Raw genomic sequence first — 17,653 nt, forward strand, 5'->3', positions numbered from 1 at the left:
TTGTAATTTAAAGGTAAAATACAGTAGTTTTTTCTGATTTGGGCTACTGTCAGGGGCTTGGGCTACTGTCAGGGCAGTTTTGAATGCTGCATATTAGGAGCACAATAAAGGCATTTGTTATGAATGGTTGTTTAGTAGGTCAAGCCAGGGACATCAAGCTGAGGGGAGATTCAAACTGGCACAAAGCAGGTCCCTGCACCATGGAAACTGTCTGCTTGCTGAAGCACACAGCAGAACAGAGTCTATACAGGATTATGGCATCTATGTTATCATGTTTGCTTTTGGAAATGTGGTGTTCCTGTAGGCCTCTTTTTGAAGGGATGGCTGCACTGCAGTTTGGGTTGTTATAGTCAGTCGTACACAGCTTCCGTTTACTGCAGCAAATAATAAGCAGTAAACATGCAATATACACCTGCTCCCTTGGAGAGATGTTGTTGTCACGTCATCCAAAAAGGCCCTAATGGGCGGTTGTCGGACACTAGACCTGGTGAGGGGCCCTCTGCACTGAACCTCAGCAGACTTCGCCAGCATATTCATGGCAAGCGTGAAAAGGATCACTGAAATTCTCTCTGCCACTCTGAGGTTGTAATCCCAGTGGAGAATCTTGACTGAAGGTAGTAGTCCAGACTGAGGTCCCTGAACTTGCCTCGTATATGGTGTCGGTTCAGTGCTTCCACAGCACCACTTTGGGCAGTTGACCACCTCCTGGACCTCCTTCTAGCCGGATTTACAATATATTATTAGAATTTTGAAGAAAAAAAAAACAATCAATGTGAAATTTCAGTGAAAGTATCATCAGAATTTACATTAATACACAATTTAAAATAAGTGGGGGTTTTATTGCTTTAGCAAAAAAAAAAAAACTAAATATCAAATCACATCGTATAACGGGAGCCTATTTATTCAGAGAGAAAACAATCCATCGCTCAGCCTGTGTAAATGTTAGACCTGAAAACAGAAAGAATGAAATGCAACGCGTGCGAGAGATGAAGCTCTTAGAGGGTCATTGAGCTGATAGGAGAGAGGACCGCTCTTAAATAATGTCAATGAATCCTTGTCCCTGGAAGCTTAGCCACACTCTACAGGACAGTAATGTGGCTGAAGATGCTCACATCAATAGATCAGCGTTTTACTTGAGGTTAATGTCTGAAGAGATGTGCTACCTGCCATCCATCTGCTTATACACTGTAACAAATTGCTGTAATATCTACAGTAAAATTTTACAGTATCTTCTTGTTTTGTCATTTTACAATTTTTAACTGTATACCGCAATGCATCATGGGTCAAAACTAATTACAGTAACCTGCTGCATAACTCCGCAGTTACATATTGTAAACTTTACAGCAAGTGTGTTCTGGCATGTAGATTATGTGTATTACAGGTAAATACTGTTAGTGTTGATATTCGGATTTTCGCGGTTAGAACCTCGGAGAGGAGAGGAGCAATGGCGGAACCTGTGTAGTCACCAGAGCAAAGCTAAGAAGTCAGCGGATTGGTGAGTAATATTTGTTTCAGTGACGGTAATTTCCCATAACTTTAGCTAAAACAGATTTAGTATTTAGCACGAGGACAGTCTGCATCGTCTTCACATCCCATTTTTTTCTCCGATAAACAGGCTAACACAAGCCAATGAAGGTAACATTACAGCTAACGTTGATGTCGGCAGAGAAAGTTGTATTCGGTTAACTTTAAAATTAGTGGTGTAACAGTTTTGGACCGAAAACCTGGGTTAAACACCGCTCCGCTCCGCTCCCCTCCCCTCCCCTCCGCTCCTCTCCTACAGCACATGTCGCATATTAACAAGACTATTTACCGGTATTTATTTATTTCAGGTAAATTTGGCTTTGCTGGAGTGCTTCGTGAACTGTGGTTCTGTGTTTTGAGAGCTGTGCATCCTTCGGACAGTCACCCAGCCGAACTGTCGTCTCGGCTGCTGCCTCTGACTGCTACTGCTGCTGCAGCTGCAGGACAGGTCGTCTGCTAACATAGACCGTCACGTAAGTTTAAAATAGTAATCCGTTGTTGAAATTCGTGTTGAAATCCGCAGAGTAAAAGCTAATTAGCGAACTAAAGGAGGTGCCATGAAGTTAACATTACATTGTGATATGTTCTACTTTTTTACTTTTACTTGAGTAAAGGAATAGAATTTGTAACGTTACTGCAGGTTTTATCAGAGTCTTCTTTACACAAGTATCTGTACTTCGACGTAAGTAGAAAGTGAGAGTACTTTTGCCACCTCTGGACACTGAGCCAGAGGAGCTATCACTAGCAGCTAAGCTAACTAGCAGCTAAGCTAAATAACTAGCGTTACATTTCAACGTGTGCATCATATTGTTACAGAGCTGAAGGAATCCACACACAGTGAGCACCACCACTGAAGCCCACAGTGACCAAACACCATTGAAGGGGATTTTGAGGTAAAAACATTTTGTACAATTTACAGTTTAAACTGTGACAAAGCAACATAAAAATGCCCAATGCATAAGGTTTCTCTTCTTTGGATGCAAGTTACAATGTGTTTAATGTATTGCCACATAACGTTTGTCCCCCTGGGTTTGTTACAGCCAGTAAAAGGAATTTAAATGTTGTAAAGTATTGCAAAGACAAAGACCATATCTAGGACACATTAATGTAACAGTTTATTGTGGATATGCTTATGTGGAAAGCAACAAGATAAAAACATTAACATATAAACCATATGTTTGTTTATGTTTAGGTGATGTGCTCACATCAGAGGAGTGGATGCTGAGCATCGAGGGGCAGGTGGTCTTGCTTCCACACCCCAACTTTTTGGCAGGACTGGCAGTTTTCGTGCTATTACAACTTCAATCTTGTGTACCAGGAGCAAGCTGCATGCACCCTGGAATTCATCCAAAGGTAACTAGATGCTTGTAGTACTTGTTAAGTTTGCTATCATGACTACTGGACAAGACATTATTTTGACTTGCCAGCACTAACAGACAGTGGACTCCTCTTAAACCAGGGACATGCTCAGTGGTGTAGTATACATCAGTTTATGGCTTATACTGTACCCTCCTCTTTTTATATCAGGTAACAGGTTACCACCCATCAGCCAAAAAGCCTTTAAAATCATATCTTCTTTCTTCTAAGTGATCTACCCAGTGGTATACCCACCAACACAGACACCACTACACCACTGGACATGCTGTGTTATAATAGAGTGTATATGGCACTTGTTTCATGGTATGAAACAAATGTTCAACATGTCTAAGTCCAGTTTTGTCCATTTCTGATCTAAATCTTTTAACCATGTATTTTCTCTCACTGGTAATTACTGTTGCATATTGAAATAACTAGAGCTTTTTTTAATCCATCAAATGTAATACAAACCAAATCCCTGTCTCCACCCAGTCACAATAATGTTAAGTTATTAAGTTATTAACGTACAGTCTTGTGGCAAGAAATACAAACTACCCTTTTAACCGTTATGACCCTACATAATGTGGTCATTGCATTGCAGAGCTATTTTCTATTTCAGCTTGCCTAAGTGCCTGTGTAACAGTTGTCTGCGTTGTGTTGTTGATTTGCAAGAAGGACCGACACTCTCGTAGCTTCAGGACCGAACTTTTATTGCCTGGACACTGGACAATGATACGGAAATGACTGGTCAGCTCAAGGTCAAGCACAGCACTCGTTCGGCACAGCTTCATGGAGGAAAATTAGCAAGTTAACTTAGCCTCAAGCTAAGGTCGCTAGTTATAAACATTAAACAAAATAAACCCTCTGTAACACATTTAGTTACATGTAAAACTGTCGCCAGCTTCCTGAACATAATATCATGATAACTGCATTATTACATTACATTGTTTACACAGTTTCAATAGGCTATAACGCTGTGCTTCGTGTAGCAAACCTACCATGGGCTCAATCCTCGCATACTGGCACTGTGTTTACGTCACAGCCCATATTTATGTGCTGAGGAGAGCCCTGCTTACCAGTGAGCGTCCGTGATACATGAATAAAGTTGTATGTGATTGGCTGTCACTGTGTAAGTGGAATCAACAGCAAAACTCTGTTACACCTGGACTAAAAAAATCAAATGATAATGAAAAATAATAAACAGCATCGTTTTTTGTTGCAGATTTGCCCATGGAACGTCAAACAATGGGCTTGTATTGTATGACCTGATTGATTCTGCTGGCTTGTCACAGTTTTTCATGAAGTTTTGTTATTTTCTTATTTTAGATGTTTCCTTGGAATCAACCCCAGCAGTGGCACGAAAACAGCAAAGCTGAAGAACACCATCAATCCTCATGTCTCCTCCCTGCTGAAGCGGCTGATGGACTATGAATGGCTTTCTGCTTAGGATCCAAAAGATAAGGACTGTTCTACATTGTTTGATGATGTTCCTGTTTAAAAGCAATTTGTTGTTTTAAGAGCTGCAGAACAAACTGTCTTTGTCTGCCAAACACACTCAATGTGACAAAATGTTGAACTATCCCTTTCACTGTTCTTCATGTTACTGTACATGCATCTTTTGCACATCTGTTAAAAAAAAGTTTTAATAAAAGTATTTTATAGCAGCTCTGACACTGTGTTATTTGTATCATTCACAATCTGCATAATTTGCAAAGCAGCTAATGTAAAAACCAATATTAACTGTAAAAACATTTTACAACAACATATTGTATTATTTATTTACAGGTATTTACTGGCAACTTTAGTTGCCAGGTAATTACTGTAATTTATTGGAATACAAGAAAAAGTTGTAAACTAGATTACATTGAATTGCTGTTTTCTAAAAAAAGAAAAACAGTCAGTTACTGTAATTTATATACAGCAAAAATATGTAAACAAATTACAGTAATATGTTGTAATAGATTTTTACAGTAATTAACTGCGATTTTACAATAATTAACTGGCAACTTTTTTGCCAGGTATTTACTGTAAATTCTACAGTCAATTCCTTACAGTGTATGTATTGAAGAAACTCCAAATGCATTCCACTGTGGGACTCACGTTCCTTGTTCTTCCTTTAGCTTGTATGAAGGTAAAATACAGACTCCATTGCACACAAGGTTTAGCAGCAACGGAGGGTAGTGAACAGGAAGTCTGTTACTGGTGGAAGGATACTTAGGCTGCTCAGGTTTCAGCCTGAGTGAAACACAATGCAATTGTGTTTTGTGACCTTGCTCTTTGCACGGTCCTATTGCTCTCTCTCTCTTGCTCTCTCTCTCTCTCTCTCTCTCTGTCTCTCTCTCGCTCTCTCTCTCTCTGTCTCTCTCTGTCTCTCTCTCTTTGTCTCTCTGTCTCTGTCTCTTTATCTCTTTCTCTCACGGACACATTTGCTTGATGTGGAGCATCTCTCTTGCCTCCTGCCTGTCTCCTCCACTTTCTGTCTGATGCGTTTGCTTTATTTATTTCACCAGAATTAAGATTTTGCGGTCGAATACAGAAATAATACACTTGGTAGTGTAGCCATGGTAGCATACAGACGATAGAAATAGATGAATAAGTGAGTGGGTGTTACAACAGCTAAAAAAAGGATGACGTCACAGGCATGAATCATGACCTTAGATACACTCGTCCTTCCTGCTTTCAAAAGTGGGCCAAGCTGAAGGCTCCATTTTATAAGCAAGTGTAAAAAAAGGAAATGTCTTTTGATTATTTAGAAGTACAGATGTGAACGACAGGTAGAAACAGGACGCGTGGTGATATTGTTTCTGCCCAGCCTCGCAGCTCTTTTCTGCCACGTCTAAATCCAACAGCACAGGAACCTGAATAATTTATTGGTTGAGGGAGCTGTTGCCTTGAGCCTGCTGTGACAGACATGCTTTCTTTAAGAGATGCTCTCGTTGCCTGTCTGTCAAAGCCTGTAGACCCACCCACGTCACATCTGACGGGGAAACAGACAGACAAAAATATGATTGATTGAATAATAAATAAAAATATTTTAAAAATCCAGTAAAAAATGATCAATCATTCCTCTTCTCGTGGTCAATAAAATAAGGATTGTCATTTCAATTGGAAAATATTGAAGAGAATAAAATAAATAAAATGGTGAATTCTATTTTATGCTACTTATTTTTTCAAGAATGTGTATTTAATGTACATATTGTATTAAAGATACAAATAACAAATTAAAAGTGCAATTAACCAATATCATGTTTCATCCAATTTATACTCTTTCTGGATGATATTTCTCTCTCACACACACACGCTTAAAATAGTAAGTAATATAACAAATAGTAAGTAAAATACAAAAGAAAGTACTCATTACACAGAATGACCATTTCAAAATAAAAAAATATGACCATTTACTATTATTGATGCATTGAAGCATCACTCTGAAGTGTCATCAACGTGAGGTCTTTTTACTTTATTCACTAATGCATGGGTTAATGAAAACAAATCATAGAAACCATCATAATAATGATCATCATCAAAATTCATCTTGATTTCTTGTGAATTAAATTAAAATATATACTTTATATGTTGGTCCTGCTGTCCTGAGTCAGTGTGGGATGTTGCCTTTGATATAAGCTCCCTCTGGTGGAATAAAAAAAGGACACCATATATACAGACGTCACTGTTAAAACAAGGTAAAGCAACATTCAACTAAAATTGAAAAGGTACATTTAACGTCTGACTCATCAGCTCATTGCTTTACCTTCATGTCAAATTAATTTGGCAGGTTGCAACTCCCTATCTCAGAAGACTGATTTTTGTTCAGGTATGGCAGAGCAGAGGGATCAGATTGCATCGATGCATCAAAACAGGTATTTGAGGTTATTGGTGTGTATATACCTCACTCAGCACTTTATAGTTAGATAACCCAGTGAAGTGGTCGTAAAAAATAAGCATTTCCCCCCCATGTGAATTCCTGCACATTATCCTGTCCAACCTGACACATTGATATAACAATTGTTCATAGACCAAATTTCACTGGAAAAGCTGTCAGAGTCAAAGACAAACACCACAAATCTGTCTAGATTAATGGAGAAGAGTTTATTGTAGAGTTCAGTGACACTTTAAAACACCATCATCCTGACACCAGTTTCAATAAAAACTCATGACAAAAGGAAGAATTCTTTCAGTGACAGAAGTATTTGGTACAGCAGGTAGGTTACTAACATTGCACCGATAACGTTACTTGCACCGCACTGACCACTTGCACCAGTGGTCACCTCAATATATATCACAGTTTACATCCATCACAGCCACAGGGAGGGGGGGTGTTGCTTAGTGTGAGCAAAACAAATCTGTTTGTCCACAACCTTGGGATGAAAAACACATAGTTGCCATTGAAAGCCTCTGTAAATTACTGTAAGATGGCCTCCTTTCGCTTATATTGCTCGCTTGACAAAAAGAGTGCTCATTAATAAAAGGCAAAACCCTGCACAGAATGATATGTACAGTGTGAAACTGTGGAGAGAAAGATTGTTCAATTCACTCTCACATAAATAATCGTCCAATTCAAGATCATAGATTTGAATCAGCTGGATCACATCGCTGTCTATCCTGCTGGATGTCACAGGATTAGAAACTAAAGTACTGGAAATGACACTGGCAAAGTACAACTTCTTTTATGCAATAAATAAACGTGTCACTATTATGGACTAATTCAAAAGCGTGTATCACTAAAACACTATTAAAATAAGTTACTAGTAATATATGTTTATTAGGCTGATATTTAACAGCACCTTTCAATGGTAACATTACAGTACAGAGTGTACTGTGTTATAATACCTCATGTATACGTATTTGCAGGGATGGACGGACGGGCACATTTGACTTCAATACAGTCTTAAAGCCACTGTTACCCTGCCATACCCTGCATAGTGCACAGGAGCAATGCCCGGTGTTTTTACATCAAAAACCATCATGAGAGCATCGTGAATGTGGTGATTTCTCAGCTGCTATAACTGATGTCTAACTTCTTCAATGTGACTGATGACCTCACAGCAGCCGAGTGGTAACTATTTGTGATTTTAGGTGAATAGTGACATTTTTGTTTTACCTTTCTATTCCCATGGTAACTAATTTCACGTTTTCAAGTTTTACATTTTATTCCCATTGTGAGCATAGTAAGTGGCCCCTTTGTGATATGACTCAACGCCCATTTGCAGTTCCTGAAGATTGAATAAGGACAAGCACCCGTGGAATACATTTTATAAGAATATATAAAATCAAATTCGACTATTATTTCCATCATCCTTCTCATATGTGATTATTAATGAAGTAAGATGTCATTTGCATGTTTTATAAGAATGTGAAAACACTAATACCTGCATTTTCTTATTATTCATATTGTTATTACTCATTGTAAAGTTACTATCAAGGGAAGTATGATGTCATTTTGACATTACCGGTATTTGTATGTTAGGGGAGGCGTCACTGAAGTCCTCGAAATACACGTTAATGAGGAAAATTGTTACTAGCTAGCTAATACATTTGGGTGTGGAGAAAACACTTAAAGGAACAGAACAGTTAGATATTTGTTTGTTGTTTCGGTTAGAGTGAAGGACTGATATCTAGTGATATCTCTGAGCTTCCTGTTCAGCAATAGGCCGGGGATGTGTTTAGCTTAGCGCCTATCAGGAAGCAAGGGGAAACAGCTAGCTTAGCTCGGACAAATTGTAAAAAACGCACCCTCCATTAAAGATGTCTTGTATGTTGTCTTTATACAGGGTATACTACATATTGTATACTTAATGGTGTATGAACATGCCATAGCACAAAAAATGCAAAACCTTTTGTTTTTTTCAAGCAGCTGAAGTTATTTTATAACCGACAACTGCTTTATGGCATGCAGCGTCTCAAAAGTGCTGTGTCATGATATCAATTTGTAGATAGTAAAACCTTAGTGTGGATGTATTGAGGACAAGCTTGCTGGCTACCAAGACAAGTCCGTACTGTACCGGTATCACACTTGCTAGCCACAACTAGGCTAGCCATTCCCATCTACTTTGTGCTAAGCTAGTAGCACATCCCGATTTACAGTACTGTACAAAACAACACAGAGGTAACGCTTCATATCAATCACACTGGCTAACAGGACAAACAAGTGTATTTCCACAAATGAAAAACACAAGAGTCTGTTCACTGGGATGTCATACTGTTATCTTGAATGTCGTTGTAGCGCCCCCTCCTGGAGTCACTGAGGCACTACTTCCTTCAAAGTAGCCAGGGCTGAATGGATACGGACATGAAGCCTGTTCTCAAAGTCGTAGCCTGTAAAATCCTCCTGAAAAAAATTAAGATGGATGGATGAATGGATGGATGGATGGATGGAGAGAGACAGACAGACAGACAGACAGACAGACAGACAGACAGACAGACAGACAGACAGACAGATAGATAGACAGACAGACAGACAGACAGACAGACAGACAGACAGACAGACAGACAGACGGATAGATAGATAGATAGATAGATAGATAGATAGATAGATAGATAGATAGATAGATAGATAGATAGATAGATAGATAGATAGATAGATCAGTCACTTGTTACGTGCAATATATTTCTAATTAATAATAATTAAAAAAAATTAATGATTCTAATTTTGATGGTTATGTAAGTATTTTACCTTGGCTTGAAGCAGCAATGACCTCCCCTTCCCTACAGTCTGGATTGCGACATAAAAAAAAATCAGCTTATAACTGAGCATTTGGTCACATCGCTACATTCCACATCGAAATGTGAATGAATACAAATCTGAATGCTGATACTGTATGTGTGCAGCAGACTGACCTCATGTTTTGCAATGAGTATACAGCCGAGCTCGTAGACGGCGTACGCCTGAACGTATGAGTTGATATGCCGCACGTACTCATCTCTAGCAGCCAGCTGGAACGACTGGATCACAGACGAAATGGAAACGAGAGCAAGCTGAGCAACACTCAAAGCATCGAATAACTGCAAATTTATGCATAGTTGTATGTAGACCAATACCTGAACAGCATCCCTCATGTTTCCATGACATTTGTGAATGGCACCAAGAAGGAGGTGCTTCAGGCCTCTGCAGGAAGCCTCATCTAAACTCTGCAACACTGAACAGACATAAAGGGGAAATGATCACACATCCAGCTAGAGGTTAACTCATCTCGCTGTGAATCATGAAGGTTACATTCACCCTGATTCATTATCTGCAGTTTAGATGACGAGCAGTTTGGAAGCGCTTTCCACAGATACAGCACTTCTATTACGCCGAGGATGCATAGCTCTCTGGTGGGCGAGATCTTCCTCAATCTCTCAGCCTGCAGATGGGAATCAGACAGAGAAGGGAAAACTTTTGTGACACACTTGTGATGACTTTTGAAAGAGAGATAAAAGGGCTAAATCTGCAGCATAAAACCCCACCCGTTTGACAGCAAACTGCTCTATCTGGTTGTTTTTTCTCTTGAACAGCTTCTGCACGTCTTTGAAGACGCCGCTGGCTCCATCCAGGTCTCCTGAAGCACCCTGGCACACTGGAAGAAAGACAAAAATACATTATATAAAATACAGAGTGAAAACACCCCACGTTGTGTGCGTGACGGGCTTACCTCCGGTCAAGTAGGCATAGTAGCACTGCGACCAACGCGACTCATTCTTCAGCCTTTCAAACGACCTGAACGCATCTTCAAAACTCATCTCTATCATGCTGCACCAACCTGAAACGGAGGCGAGCAGAAGGAGCCAAGTGAATCCCCCTCTGTGCTCGAACACGTGCCGGTATGTCACAACTAACCTGACGAGCAATCACGTACCAATCTCATAGAGACACACATGCTGGATCTCTCTTTGGTCGGATGCAAGCTCTAATGCATCATGGAAACAGGCCAAAGCACTGTTGATATGGCACTGGGGACAGAGGAGAGAGCACACATACCGACAGGTAACGCTGGTTATGTCAGACACACACTGCACACACGTGTTGAATGAAAGAGTTAGATAAATAGATGGTGGATTGGATGTTGGTGAGTTAATGCACCATCTCACATGCATATTAATCTCATGTGCTTGAACAGAGACTGCTGCACCAGCTGGTTGGTTTGTTAGTCTACTCTATGTCTTCATCCAGCTTTGCCGACACAAATAAACCACTAACAGCTTCATTAGACTTGTTTAAGTTGGGCTTTAAGCGACAGCACATACCTCTAGCCTGTGAACCCGTCCTTTAAAGAACATGAAGAGGGATGAGTTGGGATAAACCACCGACTTTCTCTGCAGAATAGCTTTGGCTTCCAGCAGCCCGTCGTGCGTATCGGAGCCATCCAGAGCAAAGAAAGGCAGCACTACTGTATGGTACCACAAGAGGGCCAACCTGAGCAACACAACGGGGTACAATGGCCTCAGTCAGTCTGAAACGTGAAATCTGAACCTCAATCACAATCTGTATATCACTGAATAAAGTGTACATCACCTATAAAGAAACAACATTTCAAGAGTATCTATCTTATTGTGACGTATTTCCCAGTGAAACAGGACAGACAGGTGGGACGTAACGTTGGGAGGAATTTGATTTGTTTGTTCAAAAGATTAACTCACAATCTTCTACGAGAGCTGAAGTTGATGCCGAGTGATTGATGGATGTCATGATGTTATTGCTTGAAAATGTTTATTAATCTATCTGAAGATTAATCTTTGACCGTGGAAGCAGCAGTTGATGGCAAGTTAAATGTCACACATCAGAATGTGGACTAACATGTCCATGCCTGCAGATATGAGCACCCTGGTATGTGTAGTCAACCATGCTTGCACCTATACTTCTACTACTACTACTACTACTACTACTACTACGACGCTGACGACTACTCCTACTACTAGTACCAGGCCACCTACTAAATCTTTCTGCCAGAAAGGGTTTTCTATTTCTAAATGACGTAGCATATTTAACTTAGTGTAAGACATTAAGATATATACCGGTATTTCTAGTACACAAATGTATTACGTTTCATTTGAGATATGCTAGAGATGCAAGCATTTGTTTTAAAGAGCTACAAGACAATACAATTAAGAACCAATGACATAGTCCCTTCTCACAGTTCAGGATCTAGTCAAGGGTTCATCTTGGTTTTCACCAATTATTGAACCTGCATTGCTTGACCTGTGGGTTTGTCGCTATAAGTGACATCTGTCACATTACATGTAGTTATTGGACTGATTGTAAATATAAATATTCTGCTAATATAAGCTTTATCTTCTGAAGTTAATACAGTGGGACACATCAGATCAAACTCTCCATGCCTACTCACGTAGCTAGTGGTGCCTTCATGTCCTTGCTCTCACTCGCATACATGAGGGATGACAGGCCCTGGAGACGGTCACCGGGGAAACCCAGCAGGTTGATGATCTTGAGCAGGTGTGGTGGTACCATGGAGATGCACAGGTGGAAGAGGCCGTAGCCGAAGCTGACGGAGCCCTTGAGCCGGTCCAGGGCCTCGGTGGTCACACAGTTCTCCAGCGGCGCGTTGTGGTTGTGGTTGTCTGTCGGGAGGGAGTCCTGGTGGACCGAGGACCTCTGCTGACACGCCTCCTGCAGCTGGCTGATGTCACTGTGGCACTTATTGTACATTTTCCACGCCTTCCGTAGAATCCAGCCTCCTTTGATATAAGCTGTTGGTGGAAACAAGATACTAAGTTTCACATGGAGACGCTCAAGTGGAAAAATGAGACATCATCTTAGGTAATAAGGTCATAAACTAATGTCATTGACGTAGGGCTGCAACTGATTAGTATTTTCATGATCAATTTATCTGTTGATTATTGTTTTAGCAATGTCTGCTTGTCTGTCTGTCTGTCTGCCTGTCTGTCTGCCCGTCCACCCACTTTGGTCCAGAGTGAAGAATCTCAAAGACTGTTTGAAATTTGTTACAGATTTTCATCAAGACTTGGTGATCCGTCAAGCTTTCTTCGGTGCTAATTAGCAAATGTTAGCATGCTAACTAGTGTTGGCACATATACTAAGCACTGTGGTATTTGTGCTCTACTTCTTTTCATGCCCCTCCTGCTCCACTACAATTCAGAGGAAAATATTTCCCCTGTAAAAATATTTTTACAGGGGAAAAGGTTTATCAATTAATCGATTACTCGATTGACAGAAAATTATTTGGACAAAACAAACATTGTGAAAGAATTGATTGATCAAAAATAATTGATCATCCAAAATGAGCTCCACCTCAACCAACAATATTGTATACTCATTAAATCATGAGAAATAATAATCTAATGTTAAAAATAATATCATAATATGGCAACATGACATTTTTCTGCATTGAGTCCTTTTATTGTTAATACTTTGAGTGCATTTTCCCAATTATAGTTACATATTGTACTGAAGTAAATTTTTCAATTTTACAAAATGGTGTTAGCGCAGCCTCACGGAGCTATCTGTAATATAACATTTCTATCATGTCTTGTTTCTTGACTTATAACACACTTTTATTACAGTCTGCATTAAGTCAGTCATGCAGACACAGCGCCATGATGTATCTAATACTGGTTGCCATGGGAGACAGATACTCTTTGGCTTGTGGGTTACATTTGATTACCTGAAAGTTCCTGCTTGACAAAGGAGAGCACGGCGAGATACACCTGACAGTCAGCAACAATAATCTGTCTCTGTAGGCGGTCCACGACCACAACACCTGACCTCTGGGAGTCCATCTGTAAGACACACACACACACACACACACACACACACACACACACGCACACACACACACACACACACACGACCTGCATCTTAACTCAGGAGTTTCCAGAATAACCCAGAGCTGCTAGGCCACCCACACACTCCTCACTCGCTTGGTTGATTACATTTCAGAGCAGCACAGATTAAATCAATGAGTGGCTTTGGCATGACATCACCACCGCCTGCATCATGAAGCATGATGCCGAGGATATAAACATAGTTATCTGAACAGCAGGCTGTTCTGGACGATGGAATCCTGTTTCTGTCTTCAATGTGTAAATGTGTGTTCTTTCTGCTCCACTAGCCGTACTTCTGTACTCACACTTTTTTTAATCTTGTTCCTGATTGTCTCGATGACTCCGGCACTGTCGCTCTCACACAGTTTCTCAGTGGTCCTCAGGTCGTCGCACGCCGTCTGCATCTTCTCCTCCTCAAATGTCATCATGGCGTTCTGCAATGCAATGCAGTCAAGACGTTTCGTTCATAACGCAGCCGGCGAGCAGGCTCACAAACAGTAACGTCTTGTAATACGAGGGAAGGGGTGTTATGTAAGAGTCTTTGAAAGGACAAGGGGCTCTTTCTGCATAACAATGAATGGAGGAGCACAGCGACATCTGTGCAGCTGTGTGTTTGGAGTTGGACCGATACTAAACAACACAATCAGAAAGTCAAAAAATCTTTGCTCTGATGTCTCACTCAATCACCTTGAACGAATGAGGAAATAATTCCATATAAATGAAGTAAGCAGGACTAAATGTTGAGACATTTGGCTGATGTTTAGAGATGAGTTCTGGGCTTACAAGTGTTGGTATTTTCTTGTATAACTGAGGCATTCTCTCCATTAATTCTGCATTTTTAACCATCTCTATGCACATATGTGCATTTATGAATGTCGACCATGATGGCCAGATGTCACAACCCCCCTCCCCCATACTGCTCTCAGGGCCATTTAGTAGCAGGGGACAGGATGACATCATCCTTAGCTTCATGGTGTGTGTGTGTGTGTGTGTGTGTGTGTGTGTGTGTGTGTGTGTGTGTGTGTGTGTGTGAGAGAGAGAGACCATCACACTGTGAGAAATCTCCCTCTCCCATCAGTGATGGACACAGAGTTATACAGTAATGCGCTCCTCTGTGCAGAGCCATTATGTTAATGGATGGAAAAGCAATGGAGAGGATGCCAATGGTGACAATGATAGCAAACAGTTTGACAGTTTGGGTTATTTAAGGTGATACTGGGTGCTTTTCGTATGAACTGTGATGGTACGGGCTCGGGTCGAACTCTACTGCAGTTCTGATATTATACGACCGATATGGGAGTTTGGGGGCTGATGCTGATTCCGATATTATGCACTGACTCATCACTGTAAGCTGTATGAGCGGGTTGGATGGTCCTCCTTATCAATTCGCAGACTGAGACACCTGCATATTCTAATTTACAAGGCAATCTTAGGTTTTCTTCCTTCTTACCCTTTGTCCTACATTAACCAAAGTAATGCTGGTACTTACAATCTTCGGTCTCAGGATTTGTTCTTGCTGTCTGTCCCTAAAGTCAGAACTGAACTGGGAAAGAAAGCTTTTAGATTTGCTGCTCCTTCTGCCTGGAACATGTTACAAAAAACTTTGAAGCACAATGAATTGGTCTTGATGAACTCTTTTAAGGTGAAATTGGATGACCTGGTGGCAGAAACATCTGGTTGTAGTTGTTTTGCCTGAGGCTTTTGATTACTGTAGCTGACCTTCAAATGTTGCTGTTTTTGGATGCTAAGTGTCTTCAATGTTTGTGTTGTAGTTGTGTGTATGTATGATAATGCTGCTGCCTGTCTTGGCCAGGACACTCTTGTAAAAGAGATTTCTAATCTCAATGAGTCTTTTCCTGGTTAAATAAAGGTTAAATAAAATAAAAAAATAAAAATTATGGAGTAAGAAAGTTCCTATATTCACATACCATTATTCAATAACTTTTAAACCCTGACACCCCCCTCCGAAACACACACAAATATAAGGCTGTCTATCTCTTCTTTTAAGTCTCTTTTATTGTTCTTTAATGTCTTCTTATTTTAATCTTTGCATTTGTGTATTTTATCATTCACCTTGGTATTTTGTTTTCTTTCTGCTGGCCAAATTATGTATGTTTCATTCTAGCAACACTAACCACCGTTAGAGTCTTCAGATAGAGTCTTATATCCACACATATTGGCCTGCGGATGCAGCAATACCGTATACTGTATCTGCAATAGGCTAATATGGACAGGTTAAATCGGTCGGCCTCAGATTTTAGCAGCTGAGAGCAAACTCACCAGGAAACTGACGAAACTGGCCCCGAAGCTCATCAGTGGGCTCTGGGTCCTGCACAGAGAATAGGGAGGAGAGAAAAAAACAGACATTGAACACTCTGTTGTTGTCATTGTCTTCTGTGGCACACCTCTGTCCCAGCAGAGAGCATGAACAAACACAAGGAGCCACAGATGGTAACTTCTCAGGCACAGACAGAGCTACTGGCGGCTGTGCAGCTGCAATCCTCAGGTTCAGCTGTCACATGTGATGTCATGTCAGGGTGACATTCCGGTCACCTACATGTTAACATGGCCTACATGGTCTACATGATGCAAATGTCACCTGATCGAAACATTAAACTCCCAGTGAAATTGAAGTTGGAGCGTCATTCTGTCCTGTGACATATTTCCCAGTGAAATGGGAAATGTCAGTTGGGTTACAGGAGGGAGTATAAATCAAATCCTTTGCATGTAATGTAATGATACGAAGCGACAGAGGAATGTGGCTCTGCACACACCTCCCTCATCGCTGAAAGTTTCACATTGATTGGTGTATGTCATGATATTATTGGTTGGACTTGGTCCGTTCGAGCTCATATAAGCAGCACACGTCACATTTTGTTTTGCAGGACTAGACCTTAAAGATGACTGTATTAATATAAAAACCCTATGTTTTTGTTTAAAGAAAAATAGCATGTATTGTTAAATAGTTTCACAATAGCAATAGGTAATATTACAATAGTAATAATTTACTATTACAATAGTAATGATCTAAAATGGTTTAAAAGGCCTTTTTTTCATTTCATTGCGACTTTAAATCAGATGTGATCTGCAATGTTATAGTAAGACAGACACCAGAGTCTCTGATAGCATGTATGCTGAACCTGATAGCCTAGTAATTCACTACAGGTGATATCATTATTATTATGAATAACATATTTGATTTGCACTGTTACATTCATTATGTGTAGCATTGCTTCCACCGTGTGCATAGTAACAGTGTAACAGGCCAGTGTTCTCAATGTCACCAACATTTTACTTGGAGTAACATCTTGCCGACACTAAGGCTTTAAGCATTAGGCACATTGAGATGAAGGGTAACATACTTACCGGTATCTCCTGAAAAGCTCGTCGCTCTCCTTGAATCCGTTGTTGAGCAGCATGTTAATCCCTTGCAGGGCCATCTCAGCATCATCTAGGTGCTCTGCCTTCTCCTCTACCTGCTGCTGCTTTGACTGCTCGGGACCCGCCATTGTTTGTGCTACAGCGCAGTGGCCGTCCGATTGAACCGGTGCGATGCAGAACGAAACACGAACCCGTTTCTTCTCCAAAGCGAACCCGCATTGGCTTATATCCGCTGGTAGGAGATGAATGTGAGACAGAGACGCGCCTCTGGTCGACTAGAAGAGAAGAAGAAAAAAAAAGAGGCTGTGCAGCTTCCGCAGCTTCCGCAGCCTCCAGACGTGTGTGCACCTCGGGGATAGGCCTCTGATGCCCAGACGCTCACACTGCACCCCTGCGACGCACACTTATCATCGCTCCTGTCGACAGAAGACTGTCTGCATACGTTCAGTCATAAGCACACATCTGTCGCCACGTCGAGCATCCGTCAGTTTCAGCCCCGTCTCTTCCCCCCGCCTCGCAGCAGTATCCGATGCATTACATAACGTGGATCCAGGCTGCCGCGCTGCTCTGCCAGTCCCACGTCAAGAACGGCCTGGCGTCATAACGCACGGCG

At 40.9% G+C, this 17,653-nt stretch overlaps 1 protein-coding gene and 1 long non-coding RNA gene across 2 annotated transcripts; one reads left to right on the forward strand and one right to left on the reverse strand.

Annotated features, from left to right (window-relative positions):
- The first annotated feature begins 1,206 nt into the window (after positions 1-1,206).
- On the forward strand, positions 1,207-4,941 carry LOC311014317. The gene is made up of 5 exons (XR_014597252.1): positions 1,207-1,495; positions 1,833-1,997; positions 2,341-2,417; positions 2,717-2,877; positions 4,207-4,941. It is a non-coding gene; the product is annotated as an uncharacterized lncRNA (long non-coding RNA).
- Positions 4,942-6,955: 2,014 nt separating this feature from the next.
- LOC311014819 (tetratricopeptide repeat protein 39C-like) lies at positions 6,956-17,638 on the reverse strand. The gene is made up of 14 exons (XM_084011653.1): positions 17,026-17,638; positions 15,940-15,988; positions 13,965-14,093; positions 13,500-13,614; positions 12,204-12,564; positions 11,104-11,272; positions 10,716-10,809; positions 10,512-10,619; positions 10,327-10,436; positions 10,100-10,223; positions 9,919-10,016; positions 9,718-9,822; positions 9,554-9,592; positions 6,956-9,208 (listed from the first exon to the last, which is right to left on the reverse strand). Exons 1-14 carry the CDS (start codon positions 17,166-17,168, stop codon positions 9,119-9,121), a joined length of 1,734 nt encoding a protein of 577 aa, XP_083867779.1. The 5' UTR covers positions 17,169-17,638; the 3' UTR covers positions 6,956-9,118.
- Positions 17,639-17,653: the final 15 nt, after the last annotated feature.

The sequence above is a fragment of the Eutrigla gurnardus genome (genome assembly GCF_963514095.1).
Source record: "Eutrigla gurnardus genome assembly, chromosome: 6".
Taxonomy (NCBI): Eukaryota; Metazoa; Chordata; class Actinopteri; order Perciformes; family Triglidae; genus Eutrigla; species Eutrigla gurnardus.

Bases quoted from the DNA above. Each gene is read 5' to 3' on its own strand.
- LOC311014819 (XM_084011653.1), bottom strand. From the start codon at position 17,168: ATGGCGGGTCCCGAGCAGTCAAAGCAGCAGCAGGTAGAGGAGAAGGCA. The intron at 10,620-10,715 runs GTACGTGATTGC...CCTCCGTTTCAG, and splicing joins TGTGTGTCTCTATGAGATTG to GTTGGTGCAGCATGATAGAG. The intron at 10,437-10,511 runs GTAAGCCCGTCA...TCTTTCTTCCAG, and splicing joins CTATGCCTACTTGACCGGAG to TGTGCCAGGGTGCTTCAGGA.